At 49.1% G+C, this 27,689-nt stretch overlaps 2 protein-coding genes and 1 long non-coding RNA gene across 3 annotated transcripts in view; 2 read left to right on the top strand and 1 right to left on the bottom strand.

The window, feature by feature from the left end:
- LOC116101007 lies at positions 1-12,224 on the top strand. Its single transcript, XR_004122761.1, has 3 exons — positions 1-110; positions 447-1,416; positions 12,136-12,224. It is a non-coding gene; the product is annotated as an uncharacterized LOC116101007 (long non-coding RNA).
- Positions 12,225-12,315: 91 nt separating this feature from the next.
- Npas4 (neuronal PAS domain protein 4) lies at positions 12,316-18,102 on the top strand. Its single transcript, XM_031384702.1, has 8 exons — positions 12,316-12,765; positions 13,522-13,673; positions 13,847-13,949; positions 14,060-14,333; positions 14,521-14,630; positions 14,958-15,093; positions 15,225-16,654; positions 17,359-18,102. The coding sequence occupies exons 1-8, from the start codon at positions 12,591-12,593 to the stop codon at positions 17,385-17,387; spliced, it is 2,409 nt and encodes an 802-aa protein (XP_031240562.1). The 5' UTR covers positions 12,316-12,590; the 3' UTR covers positions 17,388-18,102.
- A 9,153-nt stretch (positions 18,103-27,255) lies between these two features.
- Mrpl11 (mitochondrial ribosomal protein L11) overlaps positions 27,256-27,689 on the bottom strand; it is a 3,295-nt gene continuing 2,861 nt past the window's right edge. Inside the window, exon 5 of the mRNA XM_031384701.1 lies at positions 27,256-27,530. Coding sequence (XP_031240561.1) covers positions 27,425-27,530 — 106 coding nt within the window. The 3' untranslated portion in view covers positions 27,256-27,424. The remainder of the gene's footprint in view (positions 27,531-27,689) is intronic.

Raw genomic sequence — 27,689 nt, 5'->3', positions numbered from 1 at the left:
TCCCCAACAGAGGACACTGTCTTATAGAAACCTTGGAAGCAAACAAGATGCCAGGCCTATCCGTGCTTGGAGATCCTACTACGGACAAGGCCACAGAGGGACAACGCCAGGTGAGGACCTCAAGGCCCTCGGGCCTCTCCCTTTAGCCTCCTGATTAAGCTTGGGGCTTAGTCTAAAGTAGATTGGGATCTCAGGAAAACTCAACTCTCTCATTAAACTGGAAGGGAAACTGAGGCACAGAGAAGAGTAATGATTGGCTACAGTCACATGGCTAATTCCTGGAGGAGTATAGGCCTGAGACCCAGGAGCCTGGCTGGCTTCCTGGCCCTGGATCAGTCACCTGCAACTACAGATAGTACCATGTTCCCCTTTGTCCCTTGCCCTGCACCCAGCCAAGGGCTAGGCAACTCCACCTTGGTACCAGTTGTGCTGTCTTTTCTTCCTAGCAACATCCAGATCTTAGGCGGGTTTTCTGGACCAACGGCCATTCTGGACAAGCTTCTGGATCCCGTGGACTTCATGACCAGACAGCCAGGTTGCTGCCTACAAACATCTGCTTCCACTGAGGGCATCTTGCAGCCCACCAGCTCTCTGGAACTTTCTGGAGTCAAACCTCTCCCAGACTGTCTGCAAGTGCCACTTGGCCACTTGGCTTCTGGATGGAAATGTGGCCCTACTGGACACTCCCCAGAACCATGTGGACCCAGCCCCTTGGACCCTCTGCCCAGTCCTGATGATAACCTGTCAGAGGACATGACATACTTGGCCATTCTGGAGGAGATGTGCAATTTCCAGACATCTGCAGGTCTCCACTCTAGACCAGGGTTAGGGACTCAGAGTGGATCTGATCTAGATCAACATTTGTGGTTCTGGGTGTAGCTCTATGGAGCTTGAATGGTGCTTCCAAGGGGCAAGCATTGCCAGGGCCACACCGTCAATGCACAAAGGGGAAACTAAGGCAGTCTTCAAAGAGACATCATTTGCGGAGGTCACAAGGCAAGACAATATATTTGTTGCTGAGATAAGAACCCAGAATTCTGCCTCCTGACCTCAGAGTCCAGCTTTTGAAAAATACTTAGGGTCACTGCGCTGTGTGTGAACCAAAGACCTGTTTCAGGATCTATTTCTCCAGTGTGGATATGGCCTTTGGGTTACTTTACTCTGTGCTAGCCCTCAGTCACCCAAAATAGATGACCTCAAAGGAACTCCCACTTCAGTTGGGCCTCTGAGATTCTCTGAAAAATGGGTGTTTGGGCTGGCGAAGGGACCATGCTGAGAGGATTGTCTTCCTTCCACAAGACCGAAGTTAAGGAAACTGCAGATGGTAGTTACTTCAGGCACAGGCTGTGCAGACCGCTCTGAGGATGACCAGGGGTCTGCTTTGTGCATTTTGGACCCCATCAGATTCCTCCAATGGTGAGTCCCCTGATGAAGTAGGCACAGACCTGTAAGAATGACCCTGGCTGGGTTGGATCTAACGAGGAGGGAAAGTCAATGAACTGCTTGCTTTCCATTAAGCTACCCCCTCAGAAAGTACTCATTTTCCCAAGTCCAGACAGTCCTGTTGTTCAGTAATCCCAGGTGACTCTGCTCATCCGGAGCCGAGAGGCACGGTCCCCTGGAAGGCGTTAAGCCCTTTCAGACCCTGGCACTGTGCACATGGGCTTGACTCCTCCTGAAACTGGGTTTTAGTATTGAAGTATTCAAATTCCAAAGCCTGAGGGGCAAGGGGCCAAGTGGGATCTGGATAGGACATGCTCGGGAGGCCAGACACAGGAGGGTGATCCTTTAAGGCCAGTGTTCTGATGCTCTTTCACGTTGCTATAGAGGGAGTGAGGCCCATCGAGAAGGGGCTTGCATGATATCCCCAGTGAACAGAGTTAGGCCCAGAATCCATGATTTTTCTGCCTGGGACTCTGCCTCAAACACAATCTGCTGGCACTGAGGCTAAGCTAACTTCCTCTTCATCCCAGATCTCTGAATCCTTGGCAGAGGAATCCTCAGCCAGGGCTGGGCCATTCAGGAGCTTCCCCTTCACCAGATGGCCCTTTCCTCCGCAGCTTCCTGGTGTCTCCTCCTCCCCCACACAGTGTTCATCTCTTCCTAGTTCCAGAAGCTTCTCCAGCAACAGGCCAGAACAGCTGCTTCTCTGCTTCTTGCCATGGTTCAGCCAACTGTGGTTGCAACATTTGCAGGGGTGGGGGCGTCCCCAGCTCTCTGCTCTTGGGGTCTTTTCTTGGTTGCTCCTAAGGTTTTCTTTCTGACTCTGGACCGGGCCTATTGATTGTTTCTGATCTCCTGAATTTTATTTGTTTGTTTGTTTTTGTTTTTCAAGACAGGGTTTCTCTGTGTAGCCCTGACTGTCCTGGTACTCACTCTGTAGACCAGGGTGGCCTTGAACTCAGAAATCGGCCTGCCTCTGCCTCCCAAGTGCTAGGATTAAAGGCGTGCTCCACCACCGCCCGGCTGATCTCCTGAATTTTAAAACCCCTCTGTCTTTCCTGGCCTCTCTTAGCCTTCCTGAAGAAGCCTCCTCTGCATACCTAGGGCCGATAGGAGTGATCAGCTCACATGTCATGCCTGCTCTGGGGTTCTAAATGAGCTGATCCCCACACCAGACACACAGGCATGGGCATCTGCTCACCTGTAAGCTCCATGCCACTGGATGCACTCAGGTGATATTACAGACAAGTATAAAGGTTCAGCCTGTGGTGGCTTGCAGGTCTGTGTGTACCTAGGTAGAAGAGGAAGTGAGGAGGGACCAGTCAGAGGCAACTTTGAAGAAACAGGAGCCAGAATTTAAGCTGGGTAAGAACATGAAAGATGGCCAAGACCATGACAGATGGCCAAGGACTGCAGTTGTTGACTCCTGAAGAACAACACACTGGGACTGGTCTTGGATGTTCTGTTCTGTACTGGAGGGATATGGGATGCCCACTGATACACAGGAAGGGTCTGAACCCAGACCCTCAGGGTCACTAGTTGTGCATACCTCAGTTTCCCCAAGGCTAAGTGACTTCTCTGTTCTTTTTATTTGGAGAACAGTACATCCATAAGGCACTCACAGACCAAGGCTGCAGGAAGACACAGGGCCATGAACCCAGGGAGCCACTTCTGTTTGACTTTATTCAAACGATATTTTCCTTAAGATAATGGCCATTGCCCTTGCATTCTCCAACACTTACTCTGTCCCACCCCTGCCTGTGGCTTTGTTCTGAGTGTTTTGACAAATTAGTTCACCTGGCTCTTGGGTCAAAGCTTTAACACAAATTTTATGATCCTCTTCACATCTCTATTTAATACACTGGTAAATTGAGGCATGATAAACCATGTTCCTTGCCTCACCAGTGTCACAGTCTATAATGGAGGCAAGACCTCCCTTCAGTTGCCACCCTCTTGCCTACCCTGCCTTGGCTGTCTTCCAGCCTCTATGTGAAGATCCTATCTATCCGGCCCCTTCTTTTCAACTTTTTAATGGCCTTTTTATTTATTTTGTGTACATGCATGTGAGTGGGTGTGTGCTGAGGTCTATGTGTGGCGGTCTTCTGGGAGTCAGTGCTCTTCTTCCACCATGAGGGTCCTGGGGATTGAGGTCGGGTTGTCAGGCGTGGCGGCAAGTGCCTTTACCTGATTAGAATCTTGCTGGCCCCCCAATCCCTTCTTACTGGCTCTTCCATTCTGAATATTGCAAACCATGCTCTTTTAGCCTTTTCTTCACCAAGAAGAATTATCTTCACTCTTTCTATCTTCTTGGGTTTTTTTTAACAAATATACAGGGAATACTTTGCTCAGAGCTGATGGCAGACATAGGCAATGACTCCTATGCAGAGGGTTCCAATACAAGCCAGAAAAGACGGTGGCCAAACTCATCAATGGAATAAAGTGTAAAATTGTCACCATCACAACTGGTAACAGATACATAGGGAACCTGGGGACCTATAGCTGGAGATTTGACCCAATAGAGAAGACTTTCTGGAGTGACATTTGAGCCAAGATATTTTGGAAAATGAGAATCAGGTGCAGAGAGAGAGGCAAGGGGTATGCATGTGTGCACAGGGGCTGCAGACCCACCTTGGAAGAAGCTGCCTGTGGCTGAAGAGAGGGAAGGGGAGGAAGGAGGAAGAGAATGAAGGGGAGAAAGGAAGAAGAGAGGGAAGGGGAGGAAGGAAGAAGAGAGGGAAGGGGAGAAAGGAAGAAGAGAGGGAAGGGGAGGAAGGGGGAAGAGAGGGAAGGGGAGAAAGGAAGAAGAGAGGGAAGGGGAAGAAGGAAGAAGAGAGGGAAGGGGAGAAAGGAAGAAGAGAGGGAAGGGGAGGAAGGAGGAAGAGAGGGAAGGGGAGGAAGGAGGAAGAGAGGGAAGGGAAGGAAGGAGGAAGAGAGGGAAGGGGAGGAAGGAAGAAGAGAGGGAAGGGGAGGAAGGAGGAAGAGAGGGAAGGGGAGGAAGGGGGAAGAGAGGGAAGGGGAGGAAGGAGGCAGGGTAGGGAAAAGGTCCCCAAGTGCAGCCTTGGAGGAAGTCAAGGTTGCTCCTCACTTCTTGACATTCTTGATGGGTAGAAGCTAAGCCTGGACATTTCATCTCAGGCTCATTCATAGAACAGCTCCTGCAGCCATATCTGCTGGTTAAAAGAGCCTCAGCTCCCTTCCCCCACTACATTGCCTTGTTTCCATTTAATTAATTGTTAGCTTTTATCTTGGCTCCTGCTACCCACCACACCTTATAAAGTCATGAGATCATAATCCTGTTCATCCCATCCTACCCACCCACCCAGCACAGCCAAGTTGGTCAGTTGGCTACTATACCCCCAAGCAACATGGCTCAAACACGCCTCCCTAGGAATCCCACTGCCAGATCCCTAGGCTCGATCTTCCCGATGTTTCAGCCCCCAAGTACCCCAGATGCCCCTTTCATGACAGCATCTCATTCAGATGGCTTGCTGGTACTGTCTTCCTCTTATCAGTGTGGAAGCTCCATGGTGTTAAAGCCAAGCTTGTGTCTCCATGCCCACCCCCAACCCCCATGGCCACCATCCATCTGAGAGGCTGGCCTCAATTCATCCCACAGCTGTGTGTACTGAGCATGACATCCATTCCCTCAGTCCCCGACTCCTGCCCATCCCTGTGACGGATGCTGGCAATATGGTGGCCAGCCTTAGGTCCAGGTGGGGGTGGTGGGCAAGGAACCAGCATGACAGTGAAGACTGGCAAATGTGGTGACAAAACAGGCACCTGTAATTCTAGCATTTGAGAGGTAGAGGCAGGAGGACCAGAAGTTTAAGGTTATCCTCTGCTATGTATGCGGAGGTTGGGCTAGGATCCATGAGATTCTTTCTCAAATTTTTTTTAAAAAAAAAATGTGCATGGAGGAAGAGGCACAGGTCAGATGTGAGGGCAGAGGAGGCCTGCTAGTCACCACTAGAAGATGAGCGAGACAGAGTTCCCTTGCTGAGAAAAGTCACAGACATGAGCATGTGAGGGCAGATCTAGAGGGCAAGGACCACACCCTCGGATTCTATCTTCATGCCACTGAGGCACGTGGGGTCCCTGGTCTGAATTTGAACTGTGGTCCATGGATTAATTTTCCTCTCCTTCTTGGAGCAGACCTGTCCTCGAGCCTTGCCTAGATACATTCAATTCTCCCAGCCAGGTTCCAGTCTCTCCCTCCTACCCACCCCATCCCTCCTTGTCCCTCACCTCTGCTCTGCCCACTCCCCTGGCTCTGGCCGTTTCTATGCGTGGGTGGCAGCGTGTACCCTCTTCACAGGAGATTTGTTGATTTCATAACCATAAATAGATAAAATGTTCTGAGTGCTTCCATGAGCGAGTAGAATTGAGGGAGTGATCACACAATGAAAAGGCCGTAGGAGAAGGAAAACAGCCTGTGGAGACGCAGCTGAAGCCAGCTCAGTGCTGCACAAACCAGCACTACCTGAGGGCTAGCTTGCCATTGCATAAGAGGTATACCATAGACACGGGACTGGGGACTGCCAGAGAACCTTCTGGAAGACATTTATGAGACTGCAAGTCTATCAGTTTAAAAGAACAACATATTAAGAAAATCTAGATTTAAAAAGAAAACAGAACGTGGAAGCCAACAAACATGGGTTTTAATTCTGAGTTCATCTCATTCTGGCTGTGTGACTCTGAGCAAGTTTCTCACCCTCTCTGGGAAGGTGTATATTCATCCCTTGGGATCAGACTAGAGGCACCAATCATATAATACGCTCATTTTTCCCTCTAAGAAAAATTGGTCCTCCCGATTACAACTTAACCTCCAATATGGGACAATTTGTCTTCCCAACATGCAAGCCCAAGACACTAATGATGAAATGGGGTAACCTGTCTTTTCATTGTCAAGTGGCACTCATGTTGTCATGGGAATGGGTTATGCACAATCATTCTTGCATGGGGAGACCATATATTCATGGTTACAAAGAAGGCTAGATGTTAGGAAGGACTTCCCAAGTTCTTCTCCCTAAGATGGGTAAAGAGAGTAGAGAGAGGAAGTGACAGCTCATTTTTTCTGAGACCAGAGAGCTTTCCAGAGAGAGAGAGAGAGAGAGAGAGAGAGAGAGAGAGAGAGGGGAGAGAGAGAGAGAGAGAGAGAGAGAGAGAGAGAGAGAGAGAGAGAGAGAGAGGAGACTTGGTGAAGTCAAAGAGAGAGGGGAAGTTATGTCTTTATTGCTCTAAGGGTGGCAAGCTTCTGTGTCCAGGGTCAGGTGGTAGATGTTTGGGCTGGGTGGGCTCTGGTCCCTTCTGCACTTATCTCTGTGGCTGTGTGAAGATGGATACCAGCCATAAGTATATGAATGGTTTGAATGTGTCCCAGTAAAACTTCATTTATGAAAAGAAACAGCGGACAGATTTTATTTGGGGCTATAGTGTATAGGTCCCAATCTCATTCTATGTAGCAAGTTTGAATAGGAAAGAGTGAAGCTTGCACATGGCACTGCCAGAGCCCTGTGACTTTAAGTCATTGTTCATTTCTAATCTTAACCTCATCGACTATAGAATGAATGTAATGATGTCAATCATTAGTCCTGAGACAATATCTAAGAGGAGCAGATAGGGTGGCTAGGAAGGTTGTGTATCAAAGTGAAAGAATTGACACCTGCAAGTTAACCTCTGACCTCCACACACAGAAACCATGACACATGTGTGTTCTCCTCATGTGATAAATTAAAAATGAAAAAAAAAGTGTCTAAGAGATCAGAGCAAGTCTCTTTATCCCTTTGAGTGGCATTAAGTTTAGCACACAAGGCCACATCCTTGTCTGCTGAAGGTGACAGTAGCCTTCTTGGATGGAGACAAATATTTTATTATAGTTGGATTCTTGGTCTGTCTTTCTAAGGTGCAGTCCTCAGTGACCCCATTTCTGGAACAAGCCAAGCACAGGAGGAAACAAGGAATCTCTCTCTTCGTCTCCACCATCCAGGCATTTGGCAGGGTGCTAGAGTTCACTTACAGGAGCACCAGGGCTGCAGTGGCTGGTGCCAGGCCTTGGGAGAGGCCTTTGAGACTCAGGCTGAGATCAGAGTCAGGAACAGAAAGCTCTGAGATCTCCTAGAACATTCAGCTCTGGTCCCAGTTTCCCTGGAGCCTCCACAAAGCAGCCACAGCTGTGGTCCAGTGGGAACCTGCAGCCCCACCCACTGCATCATAAAGTGGAAGTTGTCATCTTGCTCATCTGCTCAGATGGTCTTAGAGTGCTGCATCCTTCAGCACTGTCATTCTGCCTCTCTTCCCCTTCCCCTCCCTCTCCTCTGCTTCATCCTTCCGTCCCTTACCCATAGGTATACTTGTGCAGACAAATTCACATGTATGCCGACAGTCCCCTGTCAACATCCTTGCTCCAGTTTTTGAGAAAAGGAGCCAGGAGTCTCCATGACATTCTTAAGAATCGAATCCTCCATTCCAACTCCTCAGGAGGTCTTCCTCCTGGAAAATCTCTGAAAATGATGCACCATTTCTCTAATAGAGGTTGAGGGGTGATGCCCCTCTAGAGCCCCAATAAAGCCATGAAGAGAGGGACAGAGGACTTCATGGTCTGCTCTCGCTATAAAAAGGCCTTTTTCGGAAAAAAATAAAGAAAGGAATCAGCCAATCCCTTCGTGATGCCATCACCTCTTCTTGGTGGTTTTTCGGGGAAGGAGTGGGTGGGTTTCCATGGCAACAGATGCGAGCTCTGCTCAGTAAAGAAGGGACCTTGATATTTTTCTCTCTCATTCTCTCAGTTGTGTGTCTGTGTGTGTGTGCGTGCTGCACATGCCTGTGCCCACACCAGCATTTTTTTTTTAGAACTAAAGAAAGCCCTTCTCTCAGCTCCCCAAATATGGAGTGATGGAAAACCACTTACTCCTGCAGGCCAGAGAAGATTCTGGATGGTTCCAGAGAAAGGATATTCCTATGAACTTGTTTTCCTCCATTGCAGAGATTGTGTGCAGCAAAGAGGCCTTTGCAAATGATTAGAGGCTAAGAGTTAGAAAAAAAAGATGTTTGGTGGAGAGAGGTGAGCAAAGGATAGATGGTGCAAAAGGCAACAAATGGCGTCCTAGTGGGCAACCAAAGGTGCAGTGAGTTTCAGGAAGCATGCAATCAATACAAACCATCTATCTCTGTGAGAAAAGGCTCAAGGCAGACACATATATGGACATAGACACACAGAGAGTTATAAAACAAATACATTAAGCAAAGCCACAAAACTGCATGCAACACAGAAAGGCAGAGACTTAGAGAAACAAAACAGACAAATAAAAACACAGATGCAGGTACTGGCAAATGTGTAAACACACAGGATGCAGACCCTAGCTACAAAACACATGCAAATAGATACATGAAGGCAGACAGATAAGTGTATCCAGATGGATAGGTTTGGATGCAGACACAGATCATGCAACACAGCCTCATTCAAGTGCACACACTCATGCGCGCGTGCACACACACACACACACACACACACACACACACACACACGCCTTTCCCCCCTCAGTTGCTCAAGTATCCTATAGCAGGAGGGCAGAGCTGCAAATGCTGCATGTTCACCCAGTAAGTTTGGCTGTGAATATCTTGTAACCCCCACCTATAGCTTCTATACACACACACACACACACACACACACACACACACACACACATATACACACACGCACACCCCAAAGCCCCTCTCCCAATTCATTTTTTGCCCACTTTCCCATAACCAAGGGCTGTGATACCTCCCCCATCTCAGACTTCCAATTCTGTTTTGCTACTGCTGTTGCTGCCGCCGCCTGCCGCTTGGGGGCGGGGGGAGAGTGGGGTGACTCAGCCAGGCCAGGATGACTCACACTGACAGTATTTTTAGCAGCGGCCAGGAGCTCTCTAGCGTGCCAGCCGCCCCCCTCCTCCTGCTTGCTATTTCGGAACCGTCACTGGTGATATAAATAGCTCTTCTCCCACGGCCTGAAGCTGCTGCCAGGCTATTTTTGGTTCTGCACAGTTAAAAATAGTTTCATGGAGGTGGGAGGCAAGAGGAGTGGGAGCTGGCCTAGGGAGAGGAGACATTGGGGGCATACAGAGCTCCCCAACTTGAATCAGAGTAGTCAAGCTAAGATGATCCCTTCTCTACCCCCTCTCTTGTCCCTTTCTAGACCCTTCTCCCCTTCCAAAGTTCTTTATCCCTAGTCTGTTCTCCTGGAAAAATTCAAGGATTCTTCCCTTGAGCCCAATTTTCTTCCCGAGCCCAGGAGTCTTGACACCCACACCTGTAAATAGCCCATGTGTATTCTCAATGAGGAGGATGACAGCATAGGGCTGCCATTCTCATCTACCCCGAGGCTTTGATGTTACAGACAAACCATGGCCATTCTGAGTGGCAAGGCAACATTCAGCACCACGGACAGCGGCGACATCCTTTTCTGCCCCAGCAGGTCTACTCAGAGACCAGCTGTGGACCCAGCAGAGATATGCAACTTACTGTGGAGGAGATAGCAAGAGTGTCTCCTGGCCAGGGCTTAAAGCATCTGTCTGTGAGGAGGACAGGGTAGGGATGAGCCCCAGAGATAGAATAGTTGTCTAGCATACACAAAGCCTCAGCTTTGGGAAACAAACAAATATAGAAATTCTATCTTGAATTTGATATGGAAAGAGAATCCAAAAACCAAGGGCAGAGAATAGAACCTGGGTGGAGTTGTTGTTGAGTGGGGCTATCAGAGTTAATAAGGATGAAATGTGCAAGAGATACATACATCCTGAAGAAACCATTTCTCTGTCATCCATAAGGTTGGAGACAAGCCGGGCAGTAGCGGTGCATGCCTTTAATCCCAGCACTTGAGAGGCAGAGGCAGACAGATTTCTGAGTTCGAGGCCAGCCTGGTCTACAGAGTGAGTTCCAGGATAGCCAGGGCTGCACACAGAGGAACCCGGTCTCGGAGAAAAAAAAAAAAAAAAGGTTGCAGACAGTGTCATCCAGACACACACCATTTTCTTTATCTCAGCTGTACCACTGGCTACATAGTTGTTTATGTAGCTGCTTTCTATCTGTACCAAAATGGTACAAAATACCAGGTTAGAGGCTCTACAACCATGTACCTCTTCCCTTTCCTTCTCTTCCTTCTCTCCCACCTCCTCTTGGCATTACTAGGGATTGAACTCAAGTCTTGAGCATGCTAGGAGTGTTGACTAGTTCTAAACCATGGTCCCATTCCCCAAAGCACCCTCTTCCCATACTCCCTGCTTTTACTCCACACTGCCTCTCTTGCTACCACCCCTTTCCATGAAGAACGGGGGTTTTCTTGACCACAAACTTTTCTCCTTGGTGTCAAAGTTCATCTCTACCTCTGTGACTTTCTGCAGCCAGTTCTATGCCTCTTCCCCAACTTTTTAAGTGGTCTTGTTTTTCCAGCTCTAAAAGTGCTTTTATATGTTCCTACTCTAAATGAGATTTCAGGCAAAAAATTTCTCTAGTCCTTTGGGAAATGGTTGCGGGATAAAAAAGGGCACCCATGCCCTATGTAGACAGCAATCGCATGTAAGGGACTGAAGAAAGGGGAAGGTAATGCAAAGGCCACACTACACAGACAAGCCTGACATGACAGGCGATTAAACCAAAGGTGCAAATTACAGAGGTAGGGTGGGGGGCGGTCCACAAAGCCGAGACAGACTGCCCAACGCTCACCGAAGGTAGACAAAAAAAAAAAAAAAAAAAAAAAAAAAAAAAAAGGAAAGGTGCTCACACAGTGACAAGTACACAGACTGAACGAGGAGCCCTGGCGCTAAAGATGGGGCAAGAATTGGAGGGAGATGGGGAGGGTACTCTGGCGGAACTAAAGGGTACTGGGTAGGTGCAGCAGTCACGGAGGGCCCAGCAGACCCTGGCTACTTGGCAGCCTCCCCCTCTTCCCGGCTGAAGCAGTGGGGAGAGCTTTCTAGAGCAGTGCGGAGGCCGGTAGGCCCCGCCCGCCGCTGCCGCCGCCGCCGCAGCCGCCGGAGGATTCCTGTCCTAATATGGAGCTGGGATTCCCCCGGCCCCGCCCCCGCCCCCAGCCCGCCGGAGAGACTGGGGCTCGCAAGAGGGCGGGGGTGGGGGGGAACAGCTCGCCTTGGGGGCTGGCAAGCGGGAGGGGATCGTGGGAGAGGTTCAAATACACATCCAGATCCTCACCGGGCCCTGGGTCTCTGCCTCAGTTTCCCCGACAGGTGGCTAAGATTAACTAATAGAGGAAAAAAGAATTATTGCAGGTCACAGGGGAGTTGTTTGTGTTCTTGTGCTGCTAAGAAAATAGGATCAAGGCCGAATTAGGGTGGTCTCTTCTCCACAGGACCACCATTCCACTCTATCCCGGAGATTTAGACCCTCGGGCCAGGGCATGGAGGCGAAGAAGGAATTATTTATTTGAAACTGGCTAAGGGACTTTCAGATTGAATAGACCCCCAGAAAAGACCCCCAGTTGTGACCTAGCCCTGCCCCCAAAGCCAAGGAAAGTCCCTCGTGTGATTTTTGACCCCTACTTGGCAGGTGATGGCAAATTGGCAGAGGACCAAGCCCCTTCTCATCCTTTGCCTCCTTAGAAAACATCAATGTTGATAGCAGCCCCCTCCTTGCCTTCTATAAACTCAAAAGGACTTCAGACCACCCTAACCCATGTACTGTTCCTCCTTCCAATAGAATATAATGGAAAACCTGGATCCCTGCACCCCATTCCTGGCTCTGCACAGCTCTCGCCAGCCGGCCCCCTCCGCACCCTCCCTTCTCCCCCCTTCCCCCGCCCCCTCCCTCTCCCGTTCGACGTCACAGGATGACGTCGGAAGCCAGGGAGGGAGGAGGAGTACCCCCCCTTCCCAGCCAGTGGCTCCCGCTGCAGCTTGCTTTAGCCCAGCCTCCCGCCTCCCGCTCCCCCCCCCCGTCTCTAAAACGAGCCCCCCACGCCTGTCAGGAGCTATATAAGGCGGATCGAGGCAGGCGAGGGGGGCAGCGCTGCCGAGCGGAGCCCAGGAGTGGAGCGAGAGCGAGCAAGAGCCTGAGCGAAAAGACCGGGAAGCAAGGAAGAGGAAGCCTCCGGTGCATCGGGAAAGGATCGCAGGTGCTCGGGAGCCGGAGCTGGAGCTCCACAGCCGGCAGTCATGTACCGTTCCACCAAGGGCGCTTCCAAGGCGCGCCGCGACCAGATCAACGCCGAGATTCGGAACCTCAAGGAACTGCTGCCGTTGGCTGAAGCGGACAAGGTCCGGCTGTCCTACCTGCACATCATGAGTCTTGCCTGCATCTACACTCGCAAGGGTGTCTTCTTTGCTGGAGGTGAGCGAGCTTGGGCTACCTGAGACCAGAGCTGATGGGGACCAGGGATGAAGGAGCTGGGGGAACGCGCTAAAACTGCCGCTTGTCTAGGACAGCGTGCTGGAAGCCTGTGGAGAGAGGGGACTTGAAGGGACCCTGGACTTCCTACTTTGTCTTCTGAGCTCCATCTAGACTAGCCTGAACGATAGTCCTAGCACTGGATTTGTGGGAGATAGAGCGTTAAAACAGAATGGCTCGAGTTCCCATTGCCTCAGAGGCACTCCAGGAATCCGGGGAGTGTACAGAAGGAAGCCTGGCAAGCTGCAGAGAAAGCCTGCAAAGGCAAAGTATGGGGAAGAGTAGCATGTGCTAGAAAATGCTGAGAGGGTCTTTCTAGGCTTTCTGGAGCGCTGTCCGACGTCCTGAAGCCATCACCCTTGTTGGTGCTGGCCGTGGTGCTGAAACGGCCACAGACCCCCCTCAAGGCGTTGTCCGCAGTGCTGAACCCGAGTTCTTTCGGGAGAGCTCTGTCCGCAGTGCTGACAGCTGAGGGCTGCTGAGGTTCCTACCAGGCTTGGAAGTCCAGGGGCTCCCTGGCTAGATAGTTTTAGCAACAGGTCTCCTGGCCAAGATCTACAAGAATAGGGTCAACAGGTGTTTACAGAAGTAGGTCTATGGGAATTTCCTGTGTCTTCTCTGAGACTCAGAACATATTCTCTTCATTTTGGTGTTGTCCCTGAATCTAATCCTGACTCACCACATCTTCTCACCCTACAGGTACTCCTTTGGCTGGCCCCACGGGGCTTCTCTCTGCTCAAGAGCTTGAAGACATCGTGGCAGCACTACCTGGATTTCTGCTTGTGTTCACAGCTGAGGGGAAGTTGCTATACCTGTCGGAGAGTGTGAGCGAGCATCTGGGCCACTCTATGGTGAGTACTGAAAGTCCTTGCATCTCAGGTTGGGGCATATGTGGGATAAAATGAGCCCTTCACTACTGAAAACAGAATTCCTGGAGGCCGGGGTGGGGACTCTGCCCTAAGAAAAATCATTGGTTGCAGATTGGCTCTTGCTGCCTTCACTAATGATCACCTCTCCTTTCTAGGTGGACTTGGTTGCCCAGGGTGACAGTATCTACGACATCATTGACCCTGCTGACCATCTCACTGTGCGCCAGCAGCTCACTATGCCCTCTGCTCTGGATACTGGTAAGAACCTCTTCTTGCTTCCTCAGTCCACTCCTCTGCTGCCCTCCTCCAGCCATCTACTTTCTTCTGATGCCCACCTTCTTAGTCAATTTTTCCTTTTGTTCACCTAGATCGCCTTTTCCGTTGTCGATTCAACACCTCCAAGTCCCTCCGGCGCCAGAGTGCAGGCAACAAACTGGTGCTTATTCGAGGTCGATTCCATGCTCACCCACCTGGGGCCTACTGGGCAGGAAACCCCGTGTTCACAGCTTTCTGTGCCCCACTGGAGCCAAGACCCCGCCCTGGCCCTGGCCCTGGCCCTGGCCCTGGTCCTGCTTCTCTCTTCCTGGCCATGTTCCAGAGCCGGCATGCTAAGGACCTAGCCCTACTGGATGTTTCTGAAAGGTAAGCCCAAAGTGTTCAAACTCCAGTAAGAAGGGAGGCCAGAAAGAAGGGAACCTTAGATTTGTGATCTTAGATTCAGGGCAGGGAGGATGGGGCTTAAGTGGGCAGAGAACATGGGAGGGAGTGAAGTGCATGCATTTTGAGTAAGGAAAACAGAAAGTTGACCTCATCATTTCCACCTTCCCAGTGTCCTAATCTACCTGGGCTTTGAGCGCAGCGAACTGCTCTGTAAATCATGGTATGGACTGCTACACCCCGAGGACCTGGCCCACGCTTCTTCTCAACACTACCGCCTGTGTGAGTGTCCTGAGAGGCTGTGAATAACACAGGAAGCTGGGAGAAAACATGGGAGACAGGCCAGGAATGGGCTGTGGTCCAAACTGATCTTAAGGAGTTTTGGAGGCTACTGAGTGAACTTGAGGGTGAGAAGTCAAGGCAAGAATAGGACGGAGTTAGAAAACACTGGGTGATAAGGTCAAAGTGGGGAGCCTAGAGCTACAGGTTAGGGTAGTCAGATGAGACTATGTCATGGCTCCCTCAACTCAGTGTAGAGGTAAGAAAGGTGGGTGTGTAGGTAGTGTTGCTTGATGGACCTTCTAATCCTGTATCCCTTTTTCTCCCCAGTGGCTGAAAGTGGAGATATTCAGGCTGAAATGGTGGTGAGACTTCAAGCCAAGCATGGAGGCTGGACATGGATTTACTGCATGCTATACTCAGAAGGTCCAGAAGGCCCTATTACTGCCAATAACTACCCTATCAGGTAAGCTGTAAGATACAATATGGTAGAGAGGGGAGGGGGAGCCGAGGTCAGCATAGAGGGAATACAACGAAGAAAACTACTCTGGTAATCGACAGCAAACCCTTACAAGCTGCTGCTTCTTTCCTCTCCAGTGACACGGAAGCCTGGAGCCTCCGCCAGCAGCTAAACTCTGAAGACACCCAGGCAGCCTATGTCCTAGGAACCCCGGCTGTGCTACCCTCATTCTCTGAGAATGTCTTCTCCCAGGAGCAATGCTCTAACCCACTCTTTACACCAGCCCTGGGGACTCCTAGAAGTGCCAGCTTCCCCAGGGCTCCTGAACTAGGTGTGATCTCAACATCAGAAGAGCTTCCCCAACCCTCCAAAGAGCTGGACTTCAGTTACCTGCCATTCCCTGCTAGGCCTGAGCCTTCCCTCCAAGCAGACCTGAGCAAGGATTTGGTGTGTACTCCACCTTACACACCCCACCAGCCAGGAGGCTGTGCCTTCCTCTTCAGCCTCCATGAACCCTTCCAGACTCACTTGCCCCCTCCACCCAGCTCTCTCCAAGAACAGCTGACGCCAAGCACGGTGACTTTCTCTGAACAGTTGACACCCAGCAGTGCAACCTTTCCAGATCCACTAACCAGTTCACTACAAGGACAGTTGACTGAAAGCTCAGCCAGAAGCTTTGAAGACCAGTTGACTCCATGCACCTCTACCTTCCCTGACCAGCTACTTCCCAGCACTGCCACATTCCCAGAACCTCTGGGTAGCCCCACCCATGAACAGCTGACTCCTCCCAGCACAGCATTCCAGGCTCATCTGAACAGTCCCAGCCAAACCTTCCCAGAGCAACTGAGCCCCAATCCTACCAAGACTTACTTCGCCCAGGAGGGATGCAGTTTTCTCTATGAGAAGTTGCCCCCAAGTCCTAGCAGCCCTGGTAATGGGGACTGTACACTCCTGGCCCTAGCTCAGCTCCGGGGCCCCCTCTCTGTGGACGTTCCCCTGGTGCCTGAAGGCCTGCTCACACCTGAGGCCTCTCCAGTCAAGCAAAGTTTCTTCCACTACACAGAGAAAGAGCAAACTGAGATAGATCGTCTCATCCAGCAGATCAGCCAGTTGGCTCAGGGCATGGACAGGCCCTTCTCAGCTGAGGCTGGCACTGGGGGGCTGGAGCCACTTGGAGGGCTGGAGCCCCTGAACCCTAACCTGTCCCTGTCAGGGGCTGGACCCCCTGTGCTTAGCCTGGACCTTAAACCTTGGAAATGCCAGGAGCTGGACTTCCTGGTTGACCCTGATAATTTATTCCTGGAAGAGACGCCAGTGGAAGACATCTTCATGGATCTTTCTACTCCAGACCCCAATGGGGAATGGGGTTCAGGGGATCCTGAGGCAGAGGTCCCAGGAGGGACCCTGTCACCTTGCAACAACCTGTCCCCAGAAGATCACAGCTTCCTGGAGGACTTGGCCACCTATGAAACCGCCTTTGAGACAGGTGTCTCAACATTCCCCTATGAAGGGTTTGCTGATGAGTTGCATCAACTCCAGAGCCAAGTTCAAGACAGCTTCCATGAAGGTAAGTCTAGCCTAAACGTCCAGGAGCCCTGACTTCTAATCAGACATTGCATAGATTAGGTAAATCAGTTCCCTGCTCTGAAACTCTGTTTTATTAAGAGAACAATATCACCCCCTACTAAAGAGAGTAGTGAGGTAGGAATTTCACACAAAGCTTTGTGTGAAAGATGAGTAGACCTGGTGGGCGGGGGAGGTGAGATGGGATAACTTGATAGACAATCCCAAGGCAAAAGCTTGAAAGCTTGTGAGAGACCTAGACCAGACAACACCCCCACTTTATACACAAAAATAATCAAGACCCCAGAGTTAACGAAACTTTAAGTCGCACAAAAATTGATAGAAGTTGATGCTTCCCCCTAAAGGGGACACAGAGCAACAATTGGTTAAAATTAAGAGAAAGAACAGTGTCAAGCCCCTAGTTCCATTCTGGTGGCCCTGTGCTGTTTGTCCAAAGCTGTGGCCACAGTTTCGTTCCATATTTTCATATTGCCTCTTATCTGCTGACATCCTGGGAATCATTTCATTTGGCTAATACATTTGAGGTCCATAGAATATAGCAATATTGTACCACAGCCTGAGCCCAAAGATCCTTTTACTTAATAAGCTTAACTAACTCTCTCTCTCTCTCTCTCTCTCTCTCTCTCTCTCTCTCTCTCTCTCTCTCTCTCTCTCTCTCTCTCTCTCGCTTTCTCTCTTCCTCCACAGATGGAAGTGGAGGGGAACCAACGTTTTGAATAAGTCTGTGACTTAACGTCGTCAAGTATGGCATATTGTCATCAAGACGTGGAGCCGCTCTCCACCCCCCCGGGACTGTTGGGGGGATTCTGGGGGCCAGAGGGGGATATATCTGATTCTCCAGGCCCTGAAGGATTTAGGGGGGAGGAGGGAGGGAAAGGGAGGGGAGCAACTTTTTAAAATCAAGGGACTTCGAGCGATCCCAGTTTCCATTTCAATCTGTATTCACTCGTAGTGAGCTTCCTTGAATGGATTTCAAGCGGAAAATGGGGGAGTCTCACTTCCCCACCGCGCTGCCCCATGGGCCTGGGCCAGTTCTCCACTCCTAGGGGCCAAGCCACCCCTGGGCTTTGGTGGGGGAAAGGCATGGCCCACCTGGGGCTAGCCTGTGCCCTGAGGGGCTCTTGACACCCACGTAGAATTCTCTACAAACCAGTAACGGGATTTCAATTCCGACGGACTCTGCCGCCCTGGCGGCCCTTCCTGTGACTTTTGCGCCCCGCGCCTGGGGTGGGGGGCGCGAAGAGACGCTACATTCCTTTCCGATGGAGGAAGGCAGATCTGCCGTCACACGTGTGCTTGCACGAGTGCGTGTACATGGTGCGGGACTCACCCGGCCGCCAGACCGCCTAGGCTTGCCCAGGTGGCCACCTCGTGGTGCTGCGGTGACTTTGTAGCCAACTTTATAATAAAGTCCAGTTTGCCTTTTTGGTACCTCTGGTGTTGTGCAGTATTGTGAAAAGGGAAGGGAAGGGAGGGGAGAGCTTGAGGCTGGGACAGGAGACACAGGTTAGACTTCCTCTCATCCCTGGTATCTCTAAGTGAGCTTGTTCATCTCTCCATTTGACTCTGCTTGGCCCACACTATCCTGGAAGACTGAGCACTCTGAGGAAGACCACACTACACCGAAGACACTGGAGTCTTCTCTCTGCCCTGGGTTTACAGTGTTCACGGTGTGGTGGGGGAGGAGAGAGCCTGGGGCTAGACAAGCTTGGCACTGGTCTTGGATATGGGTTTAAAGTTTAGTTTCTGGTCGTTTCCTGCCGGTCTTTCAGGATATTGATTTCCTCTTGGAGGCCTAGATTTTTAAAATCAGAAGCTGAAACCTGTTATGCTTGCATAGGGCTTTTCAGTTAGCAAATGTCTAATCCACTGCAATAAAGTTCCATTTCATTAGTAAAGCAACTGGATAATGGGTGTTCCCCCACAGTTACAGGTAGGAAACACATCAACCCTCCGAAAGCCTGGGCTGATCTCCCAGCTCTCAAAGCCAGCAAATGACCATCTTAGACCATCTCAGCACAGACTCCCCAAGAAAGACAGTGTTGGTTCGAGCAGGGGCCACGTAGTCTTCTCCTTCGACCCCTCCAAGCCTGCAAAGTGGAGCTGAGGACCAGTTATTGGGGGAAGAAAGTTCAGAAAATGCTGTTTGACTCCAAACTTGCAGGCTCAATCCTACAGACTGTGTGTGATTAGTTGGGGATAAATGAAAGTTGGGAGGTAGAAAGACCTGGACCCAATCACAGTCCCACCACTTAATTTTGGAATGTGTCTTAAGCCTCCAGTACCTTAAGGTAAAAGGTGGCAGCAACCAAGAGGCAGGTCAGGACAGGACCAAAATCTCTTCTGACTTAAGAAGTGCAGCAAAGACTCAGTCGTTCTGACCTCCAGGTCAGAGGTGCCCTGGAGACTTAGAGAAAGTCTCTTCCTCAGGTAGAGGACAACCCCAGGCTCCAGTCTCTCCACAGACACAGGGGCACAGCCCTGACAACCCTCCAGCCGCCACTCATTCCAAAGGCCAGCTGTGGAGACAGGCCCTTCAGAGGGCCCTTCCTTCACAGAAAGGAAGCTATTCACAAGGATCTTTCCCCTCTTTGATGGGTATTTGGGTGGAGCCAAGAGCTTCCCAAGAGGAATCTGTCTTAGCTCTGTTCCTGCCTCAGCACGGGAACATGGAGATGACCAGATGGATAAAAGTGCTTGTGTCAAGGATGGTGATCCATATTTGATCCTTGATGGAAGGAGATGACCGACCCCTGAAAGTTGTCCTCTGACCTGTAACTGCACTCCAGGACATACTTATGCTCACATGTGCATGCACACGTGTGTGCACATACATACACACACACACATTATACACACTACATACACATATATAACACACACATACTATACACACATATACCACACACACACCTCACATACATACTAGACACACATACACCACATACACTACACACACTACACATACTACACATACACATACCACACACACACTACATACACTACATACATATATCACACACATACTACACACACATACACATCACACATATCACACACACTACATATATCACATACCACACACATATACCACATACAAACACTACACTCACACAAACACTACATACACTATATACATATATCACAGACACATACCACACACACACAGTACACACTAATACATATATCACACACTATACACACACTACATACATATATCACACACATACATACCATATACACACACACACCATACCCACACATACCACACAACACACACATATACCACACACCACACACATACACTATACACACATACCACATACACACACACCATACCCACACATACCACACAACACACACACATAGCACACACCATGCACATAGACGTACACACATACCACACACATTCACACCACACATCACACACACATACACATACCACACACACCACACGCACACGCGCATACGCACATACACGAACACACCACATATACTACTAATAGAAAATAATAGAAATTTTAAAATGGTGTGGACTTAGGAAATGAAATTTCTGTGAGAATAAAAGAAAGACTTCCTTGACATTTGGTGGTGGGTGGTAATAGTGTATGCGTTCTTTGTTTTTGTGTGTTGTATATTTTTTACTTTGCCTTTGATTTTTATTTTTTGTTTGTTTGTTGTAACCTACCTCTGCTTCCTGAGCACTGAATTGTCTTGAGTTTTTTTTAATTAATTAATTGTTTAGATTAAATAATTTTTTTTTCACTTTTGGGACAAGTTTTTTTTGTGTAGCCTTAGCTGGCCTAGAACTAGCTTTGTAGACTAGGCTGGCCTTAAACTTACAGAGTTCTGCTTGCTTCTGCCTCCTGACTGCTGGGATTAAAGTTTGTAGTTTTTAAAAATACAATTACAGCTGTGTGCTGTCTTTACCTGTCCCGCGTCCCCGCGCCCTCGTCTGCTTTACCTTTGTTGTCGTGGTGGTGGTGGTGGTGGTGGTAATGGGTGATTTTGTTGTTTGTTTTTTTATTTTACTTTTGTTTTTCTTCAGCCCAGTCCAATCTGGAGTTTACTATGTAGTCTAAGCTGGCCACAGACTATCCCCCTGCCTCAGCCTCCCATGTGCTAGGATTACTGAAGAGCCAGACCACCTGGTCCTGTGTGAGGAAAATAAAATAGAAGAGGCAACATCGCCACCTGCTGGAAGGAGAAGAACCTGCTCGGCTGAGTCCGTGGGAGAGGAAAGGACTTCAGGATTTGAGCGTGATTGGTGCTCTGGAAACAGAGTGCACGACAGAAGGTATCTTAATCACTGTATTATTGCTATGAGGAGACACCATGACCAAGGCAACTTATAAAATAAAGTATTTAGTTGGGGTCTTGCTTAGAGTTTCAGAGGGCTGCTCCATGACCATCATAGCAAGGAGTGTGGTAGTATGCAGGTAGGCATGGCACTGGAGAAGTAGCTGAATGCTTGCATCTGATCCACAAGATAGAGGCAGAGAACCCTCAAAGTCCACACCTCCTCCAACATCAGACACCTCCTGATCCTTCCTAAATGGTCCACCAAGTGGAGACTAAGCATTCAAATGAGCCGGTGGGGACCATTGTCATCCAAACCACAGTGGAGGGCTCGAGTTTGGGGATAGCTTAGTGGGTAAATGTGCTAGCTGCCAAGCCTGGAAACCCGAGTTCAATCCCTGGGGCTCTCTGCATGGTGGAAAGAAAGAAGTGATTCCAGTAAGTTACCCTCTGACTTCCGTGCACACCACAATACTTGTGCTCACACCCATACGCAATAAAAAAGAAAGACTGAACCTAAGGTTGACTTCTACTGTTTCACATCTTTCCCGTGATAGATCATCCATGACACTTGCCTGAGCCAGGAGCAGTCCCTTGGTTCTGGAAAAACTGAGCAAAGAAGATGGAGGGGCCAGACAGCTGTACTCTAACCTCTCTAACATCACGAGAGGTAAGAGAAGGCCTGAGTACTGAAGGCAAGAGCTAGAGTACCTTGACAGAGTACTGCCACCTTCGGAGAAGTTGACCCTGAGCTAACACCTCACAGATGAGAACACAGAACAGTCGAATCTAAAGGAAGCATTTGTAAGGACATTAAAATGGGAGTGTGTTTGACCCGCTTAATAAATACAAAGGAAGCTCTGTGGGCTGAGACAAGCAGAAGAGGAGCTGGAGAGAAGGTCGCCCAGCACTTCCAGACCGAAATGATAAAAACGTAGGTTTTATTCTAGTTGAGTGTGGTCGTGCACGCCTGTGATCCCAGCTCTCTCAAGGCTGAGGGTGGAGAATCTTGAGCTTCTGGACTACCTGGGCTACAGAGAAAGACCGTGTTTCAAAAAAAAAAAAAAAAAAAAATCTGCAAACAACAGCAAAACAATCCCAAACCAAAAACCAGAGTGCTGGTGTCCTAGTTAGGGCTACTGCTGCTGCGATGAAACACCGTCATAGCAAACTGAAAAGCAAGCTGGGAGGACAGGGTTTCTTTGGCTTGCACTTCCACATCACAGTCCATCACTGAAGGAAGTCAGGACAGGAACCCAAGCAAGGCAGGAACCCGGAGGCAGGAGTTGATGTAGAAGTCAAGAAGGGTTGCTGCTTACTGGCTCACTTTCCATGGCGTGTGCAGCCTGCTTTCTTATAGATCTCAGAACCAACAGCCCACAATGAGCTGGGCCTTTCCCCATCAATCATTGATTAAGAAAATGTCCTACAGAGGGAGGACTGGATGGGAGGAAGGAGGAGAGAGTGAGGGGCTTTTTGGACAGGGATAGTGACAGGACAAGATGCGGATTAGTATCTTCAGGATTAAATGGCGAATCCACCAGAATTTGCCACCGGAGGATTTAGATTTAATATGGCTTACAAGATTGTTTCTGAACTAAATTTGTGTGGTGTTTTTCTCACGCAGCAGCTTGAGTGGGTTCAAGAGGTATGGTGGCAAAGCATGGGTTTGCCAGATGTGCACCACAAAGGCTGTGGGGGTTTTGAAGCATTGGGTTTGGAGTGGTAACGACCCACCAGTGGGAACTTAGTGAGCTGGGTGGAGAGATTTTGGAACTCTGGGTCAGAGTCTGCTGAGATGAGAACATCCCGCTGGAGCCATGTGGCCTGCCAGTGAGGGAACTTGCCGTTCTTTTTAATATTTCCCACAACAGGTGGCAAACCAACGTGTTGGACAAGAATCCACTAGAAATTTAAGATTACTAGCCTGAGAGTTAGAGTTTTATTTATTTATTTATTTTAAGTGAGTGGCTGGGTAGTGCTGAGACAAGTTGTGTGACTTAAGCGCAGGAACTGATAGAAAGCAACCCTGAGGTTCCCCGCTGTGGGGAGTGCAGGCTGCTCGGAGTCGGGGAAAGGAGGATAGAAGTTGCCCACTTCTTAGAGCAGAGGTGGATTGGACTGTGAATTTATAAAATTGGTATTATTTGCTTTTAGGAAAGATTTATATCTAGATTTGTGTCTGAATCACATGGGGATTTTCGCCCACTGTTCGGATCTAGGATAGGAAAAATTAGTCACTGACTCCAAGTAGAAAGGACAGTGATAATTACCTGCTATAAACAGGTATTAATAATATCTGTAGCTCCCAGTAGAGAGCTCAACAGATAGATATTATAACAGGTATTAATAAAATTAATGTCTGTGGCTCCAGGCAGAGTGCCGAACAGATAGATGGTCTAACAAGATGGCTGCTCTAGGCAGAGCGCCAAACAGGAAGACGGTATGAAGATAGTTTGCTCTAACACACCTCACAGGATACTCAAATTCTGTCTAACGTGGGCTTCATGGGAATCCCGGGTTTTTATCCTGCTTGGCAAAATAGAAAAGGCCTAAGAATAGGCACATACAGTATTTTACTTTACTTCATTTGTTTTGGATTGTTTTAACTTTCAAAATGGGTGTGATTTTGAGTTTTGTGGCTATATTATTCCTCTGGGAGAGAGGTCTAAATAAAGGTTTTTCTGGTTACTGGTTCAAGGATATGCTGATTTGGGAGAAAGGTTTTGTCTTTGTGTTTTTAGAAAAGGTGATTAGAGTCTGTGCACCTTCCAGAGTAATATGGATCAGATTTGATAGAGGGAGACCCCCAGAGGACTAGATTCCAGAGAATCAAACAAAAAACTTATCTTGATGATACTAAAATTTTGTTTTGAGATTTGTATATTACAGAATATACAGCTTTGGTGAGTCTCCTCATCAGACATGCTGAACTGACCTGCTTGAACTCCTGATGTTTTGGACTTTCAGCCAGATCCAGTCAGGACACAGACATCAGAGACTAATACAATTGTTGGTGTGGCCTCCTTAAGGCCAACCAACTCCCCCATTTTCCCTACCTTCCCCTCCCTTCAAAAATATCTCAATGCCCATATTCAGCCTGAAGAAGTTATGAAGAGTCGTCGTCCCAGTTCCCTGGGCTTAGGGGCTGGGAATGGTTATCCTAAGGTTATCTTTCTAGGGAATTTAGAAATGGTCGGGCTGGAGAGATAGATCAGCAGTTAAGAATGCCGACTGCTCTTCCGAAGGTCCTGAGTTCAAATCCCAGCAACCACATGGTGGCTCACAACCATCCATAATGAGATCTGATGCCCTCTTCTGATGTGTCTGAAGACAGCTACAGTGTACTTACATATAATAAATAAATAAATCTTTAAAAAAAATTAAGATTAAAAAAAAAAAAGAGTCTCCCCTAGGGACAAGCATGCCAATTGGTTATCCAGTACCAAATGGTCAGCCCTGAAAATGTACTACAAGTTACAAAGTACAGACTGAACAGGTTATACTTAGAAATATACATGTATATACCTATATGCAAATAGTAACTAATGAAAAAAGAGGCCATGAATGTGAAAGAGCAAAGAGGGGAATATGAAAGGGTTGGGAAGGAAAAATAATGTAATTATATTATAGTCTCAACAGTAAAAGGTAATAGTGGATAAATAGATTATACACATGTAATAAAACAATATTAATTGTATTAGTAAACAATACTTAACTATTACTATGTGAAAAATTAACTAAATTGTTGTCCAAAATATAGACAAACAAAAAGTAATGTCCAGCATGCAACACACTGCAAACACAAATTTCATCTTTTCTGTCAATTCTGCCTTTCTTCTGAGAGAACACTTGATGTTCTGTAGAATGGGAGATCAGGAGGTCAAGGGTTCTCAAGGACTTCTCCAACAGGTCAAGGGTTCCCAAGGACTTCTCAGGCAGGCCAAAGGTCCCCAAGGACTTCTCAGGCAGGCCAAAGGTCCCCAAGAACCTCTCCGACAGGCCAAGTGTCCCCAAAGACTTCCCAGGCAGGCTGAGGGTCCCCAAGAACTTCTCAGACAGGCCAAAGGTCCCCAAGAACCTCTCCAACAGGCCAAGTGTCCCCAAGGACTTCTCAGACAGGCCAAAGGTCCCCAAGAACCTCTCCAACAGGCCAAGTGTCCCCAAGGACTTCTCCAACAGGTCAAGGGTTCCCAAGAACTTCTCAGACAGGCCAAGTGTCCCCAAGGACTTCCCAGGCAGGCTGAGGGGCCCCAAGAACCTCTCCGACAGGCCAAGTGTCCCCAAGGACTTCTCAGGCAGGTCAAAGGTCCCCAAGAACCTCTCAGACAGGCATCTACTGGAACATCACTTGTGTAGGTCTGGGGCTGCGATTCAGTTGTTCTCCCTGACCCAGAGTAGATTTGGAAGCTTGGCAGAGGCAGAATTGAGAGTGACACAACTCTGGCTGGATGAGGCCCTAGGTTTCATCTCCAACAGCACAAAAAACCCCAGTAAGTTTTGTTTTAAAGATTTGTTTATTGCCAGGCGGTGGTGGCGCCTTTAATCCAGCACTTGGGAGGCAGAGGCAGGCGGATTTCTGAATTGAGGTCAGCCTGGTCTACAGAGTGAGTTCCAGAACACCCAGGGCTATACAGAGAAACCCTGTCTCCTGTCTTGAAGAAGTGGGCACCGGATCTCACTATTGATGGTTGTGAGCCACCATGTGGTTGCTAGGAATGAACTCAGGACCTCTGGAAGAACAGCTAGTGCTCTTAAGCTCTGAGCCATCTCTCTAGCCCCAAATGGTAAGTTTTTAAAAAGCAAATAACCAACCTTAGTAAGGAGCTGAGTGTGGCAATTCACACCTTTAACCTGAGCAGTGAGAAGCAGAGGCAGGCAGATCTTTGAGGCCAGCCTGGTGTGCAGAGCCAGCTACTTTCAGGCCAGCCAGGGCTACACAATGAGATCCTGCCTCAAAAACAAAACATGTAGGCTCAATAGGGAAGCCTCAAGTTGCCCCTGGATCTAGGAATGGCCCTATCTATGATGTGAATTCTCTGACAGGATCCTGTTTCTTATGTAGAAACTCCCTGACACTTATACTAAGGAAAGACGAACAAGCAGCCCAAGCCTTAGACCTGTGGACCCCATCAACCGCGCCTTAGAGTCTGTGGACACCATCAACCGCGCCTTAGAGTCTGTGGACCCCATCAACCGCGCCTTAGAGTCTGTGGACCCCATCAACCGCACCTTAGAGTCTGTGGACACCATCAACCGCACCTTAGAGTCTGTGGACACCATCAACCGCGCCTTCTCCCACCGGAGGGAAGAGCACAGGCTATCTGCTTTCAAGTGCTGGGGATAGAAGTCACGGCTTTGCATAAGCAGCAGCTCTACCAGGAAACTACATCTTCAGCCTTGAACATAGGGTTCTCCCTGGCCTCTACTCCCACGTGTCCCTACTCAGAGCCTGAATGTTATGACACGTGCCCCAGAGGCTCATGTGCTGAAGGCTTGGTTCCCAGTGTGGTAGGTAGTGGAATCCTTAGGAAGTGGAGGCTATGCCCTGTATGGTGGTGCACGCCTTTAATCCCAGCAATGAGGGAGGCAGAGGCAGGTGGATCTCTGTGAGTTCAAAGATAGTCAGAGTTGCATAGTGACATCCTGTCTCAAAAAAGGGGTGGGGGTTGGGGGGTGGAGAGACAGTTCAGCAGTTAAGAGCACTTGTTTGTTGTTTGTACGTTAAGAGCACTTGTTTGTTGTTTGTACGGAGAACCCAGGTTCACCTCCCAGGATCCACATACTGGTTCATAACTACCCATAAATCCAGTTCCAGGGGATCCAATACCCTCTTCTGACAGACACCAAGCATGTATATAGTACACATACATATATGCAGGAAAAACAGTCACATATAAAAGTGTGGTCTGGTGGAGGGTGCTGGAAGTCCAACCTTCACTAATGTTGGCTTTAAGGTGGACACTGGTCCAGGTGAGGCTACGTCACACAGATGGGCCTACGTATGTGACTGTTCCCACTTTACCATGCTGGGATGCAGCCAAGTGAGCCCTTGCCAGACACCAGCACCATGAATCAGAAGCCAAATAAATACCTTTTCTTTATAAAGTACCAAGCTTTGGCTATTTTGATGTAACAATTCAAGGCTGACCAAAGCACTGGGCATGATAATTTGCTTGGTTGAGCCTTGAACCATTAAGATTCCTGTTCACCTGTGGGGCAGCTCATGCTGTGAACTGTCAGCATTAGTCCCCATCTCTGGGGTCTCAGGACAGAAGCTGAGAGTTGATGACAAAGGATCTTTATTCAGGCTTGATCCCTTGGCACAGCACATGGATAGTAATGTGTCAGGAAACTACAAACCGGGTTGCCATGACGTCTTTTGGCTCAGCTTCCTCTGTGGGCCCCCTTCTTAGCCTCTCACTGCAAATTCTCAGAGTGTAGAAAGTTGGGGTCACTTCTTGGCAGCTTCTGCCTGGGCTGCCAAATCAGCCTCTTTTTGAGCAGCCAGGAACACGGCTCGTTCCTTCTGGAAGGCCGCCAGTTCTTCTGCGCTGAGGCTACAGGTGGGGACAGATGGTCAGTGAGGGGCGGGCTCTGGTGCACACCCCAGCTGCCCTGTCCACCTCCCTCCCTGAACTTTCCAGCTGTTCCACCCCTGCTCATCTGTGGTTCCTCTGCCTGGAACCACAACTCAGGAACTCTACCTTCCTCTACCT

This window comes from Mastomys coucha, unplaced genomic scaffold (assembly GCF_008632895.1).
Source record: "Mastomys coucha isolate ucsf_1 unplaced genomic scaffold, UCSF_Mcou_1 pScaffold21, whole genome shotgun sequence".
In the NCBI taxonomy this organism is placed as follows: domain Eukaryota; kingdom Metazoa; phylum Chordata; class Mammalia; order Rodentia; family Muridae; genus Mastomys; species Mastomys coucha.
This window is presented reverse-complemented; position numbering and strand designations above follow the sequence as displayed.

Bases quoted from the DNA above. Each gene is read 5' to 3' on its own strand.
- Npas4 (XM_031384702.1), top strand. From the start codon at position 12,591: ATGTACCGTTCCACCAAGGGCGCTTCCAAGGCGCGCCGCGACCAGATC. The intron at 13,950-14,059 runs GTAAGAACCTCT...TTGTTCACCTAG, and splicing joins GCCCTCTGCTCTGGATACTG to ATCGCCTTTTCCGTTGTCGA. The intron at 14,334-14,520 runs GTAAGCCCAAAG...CCACCTTCCCAG, and splicing joins CTACTGGATGTTTCTGAAAG to TGTCCTAATCTACCTGGGCT.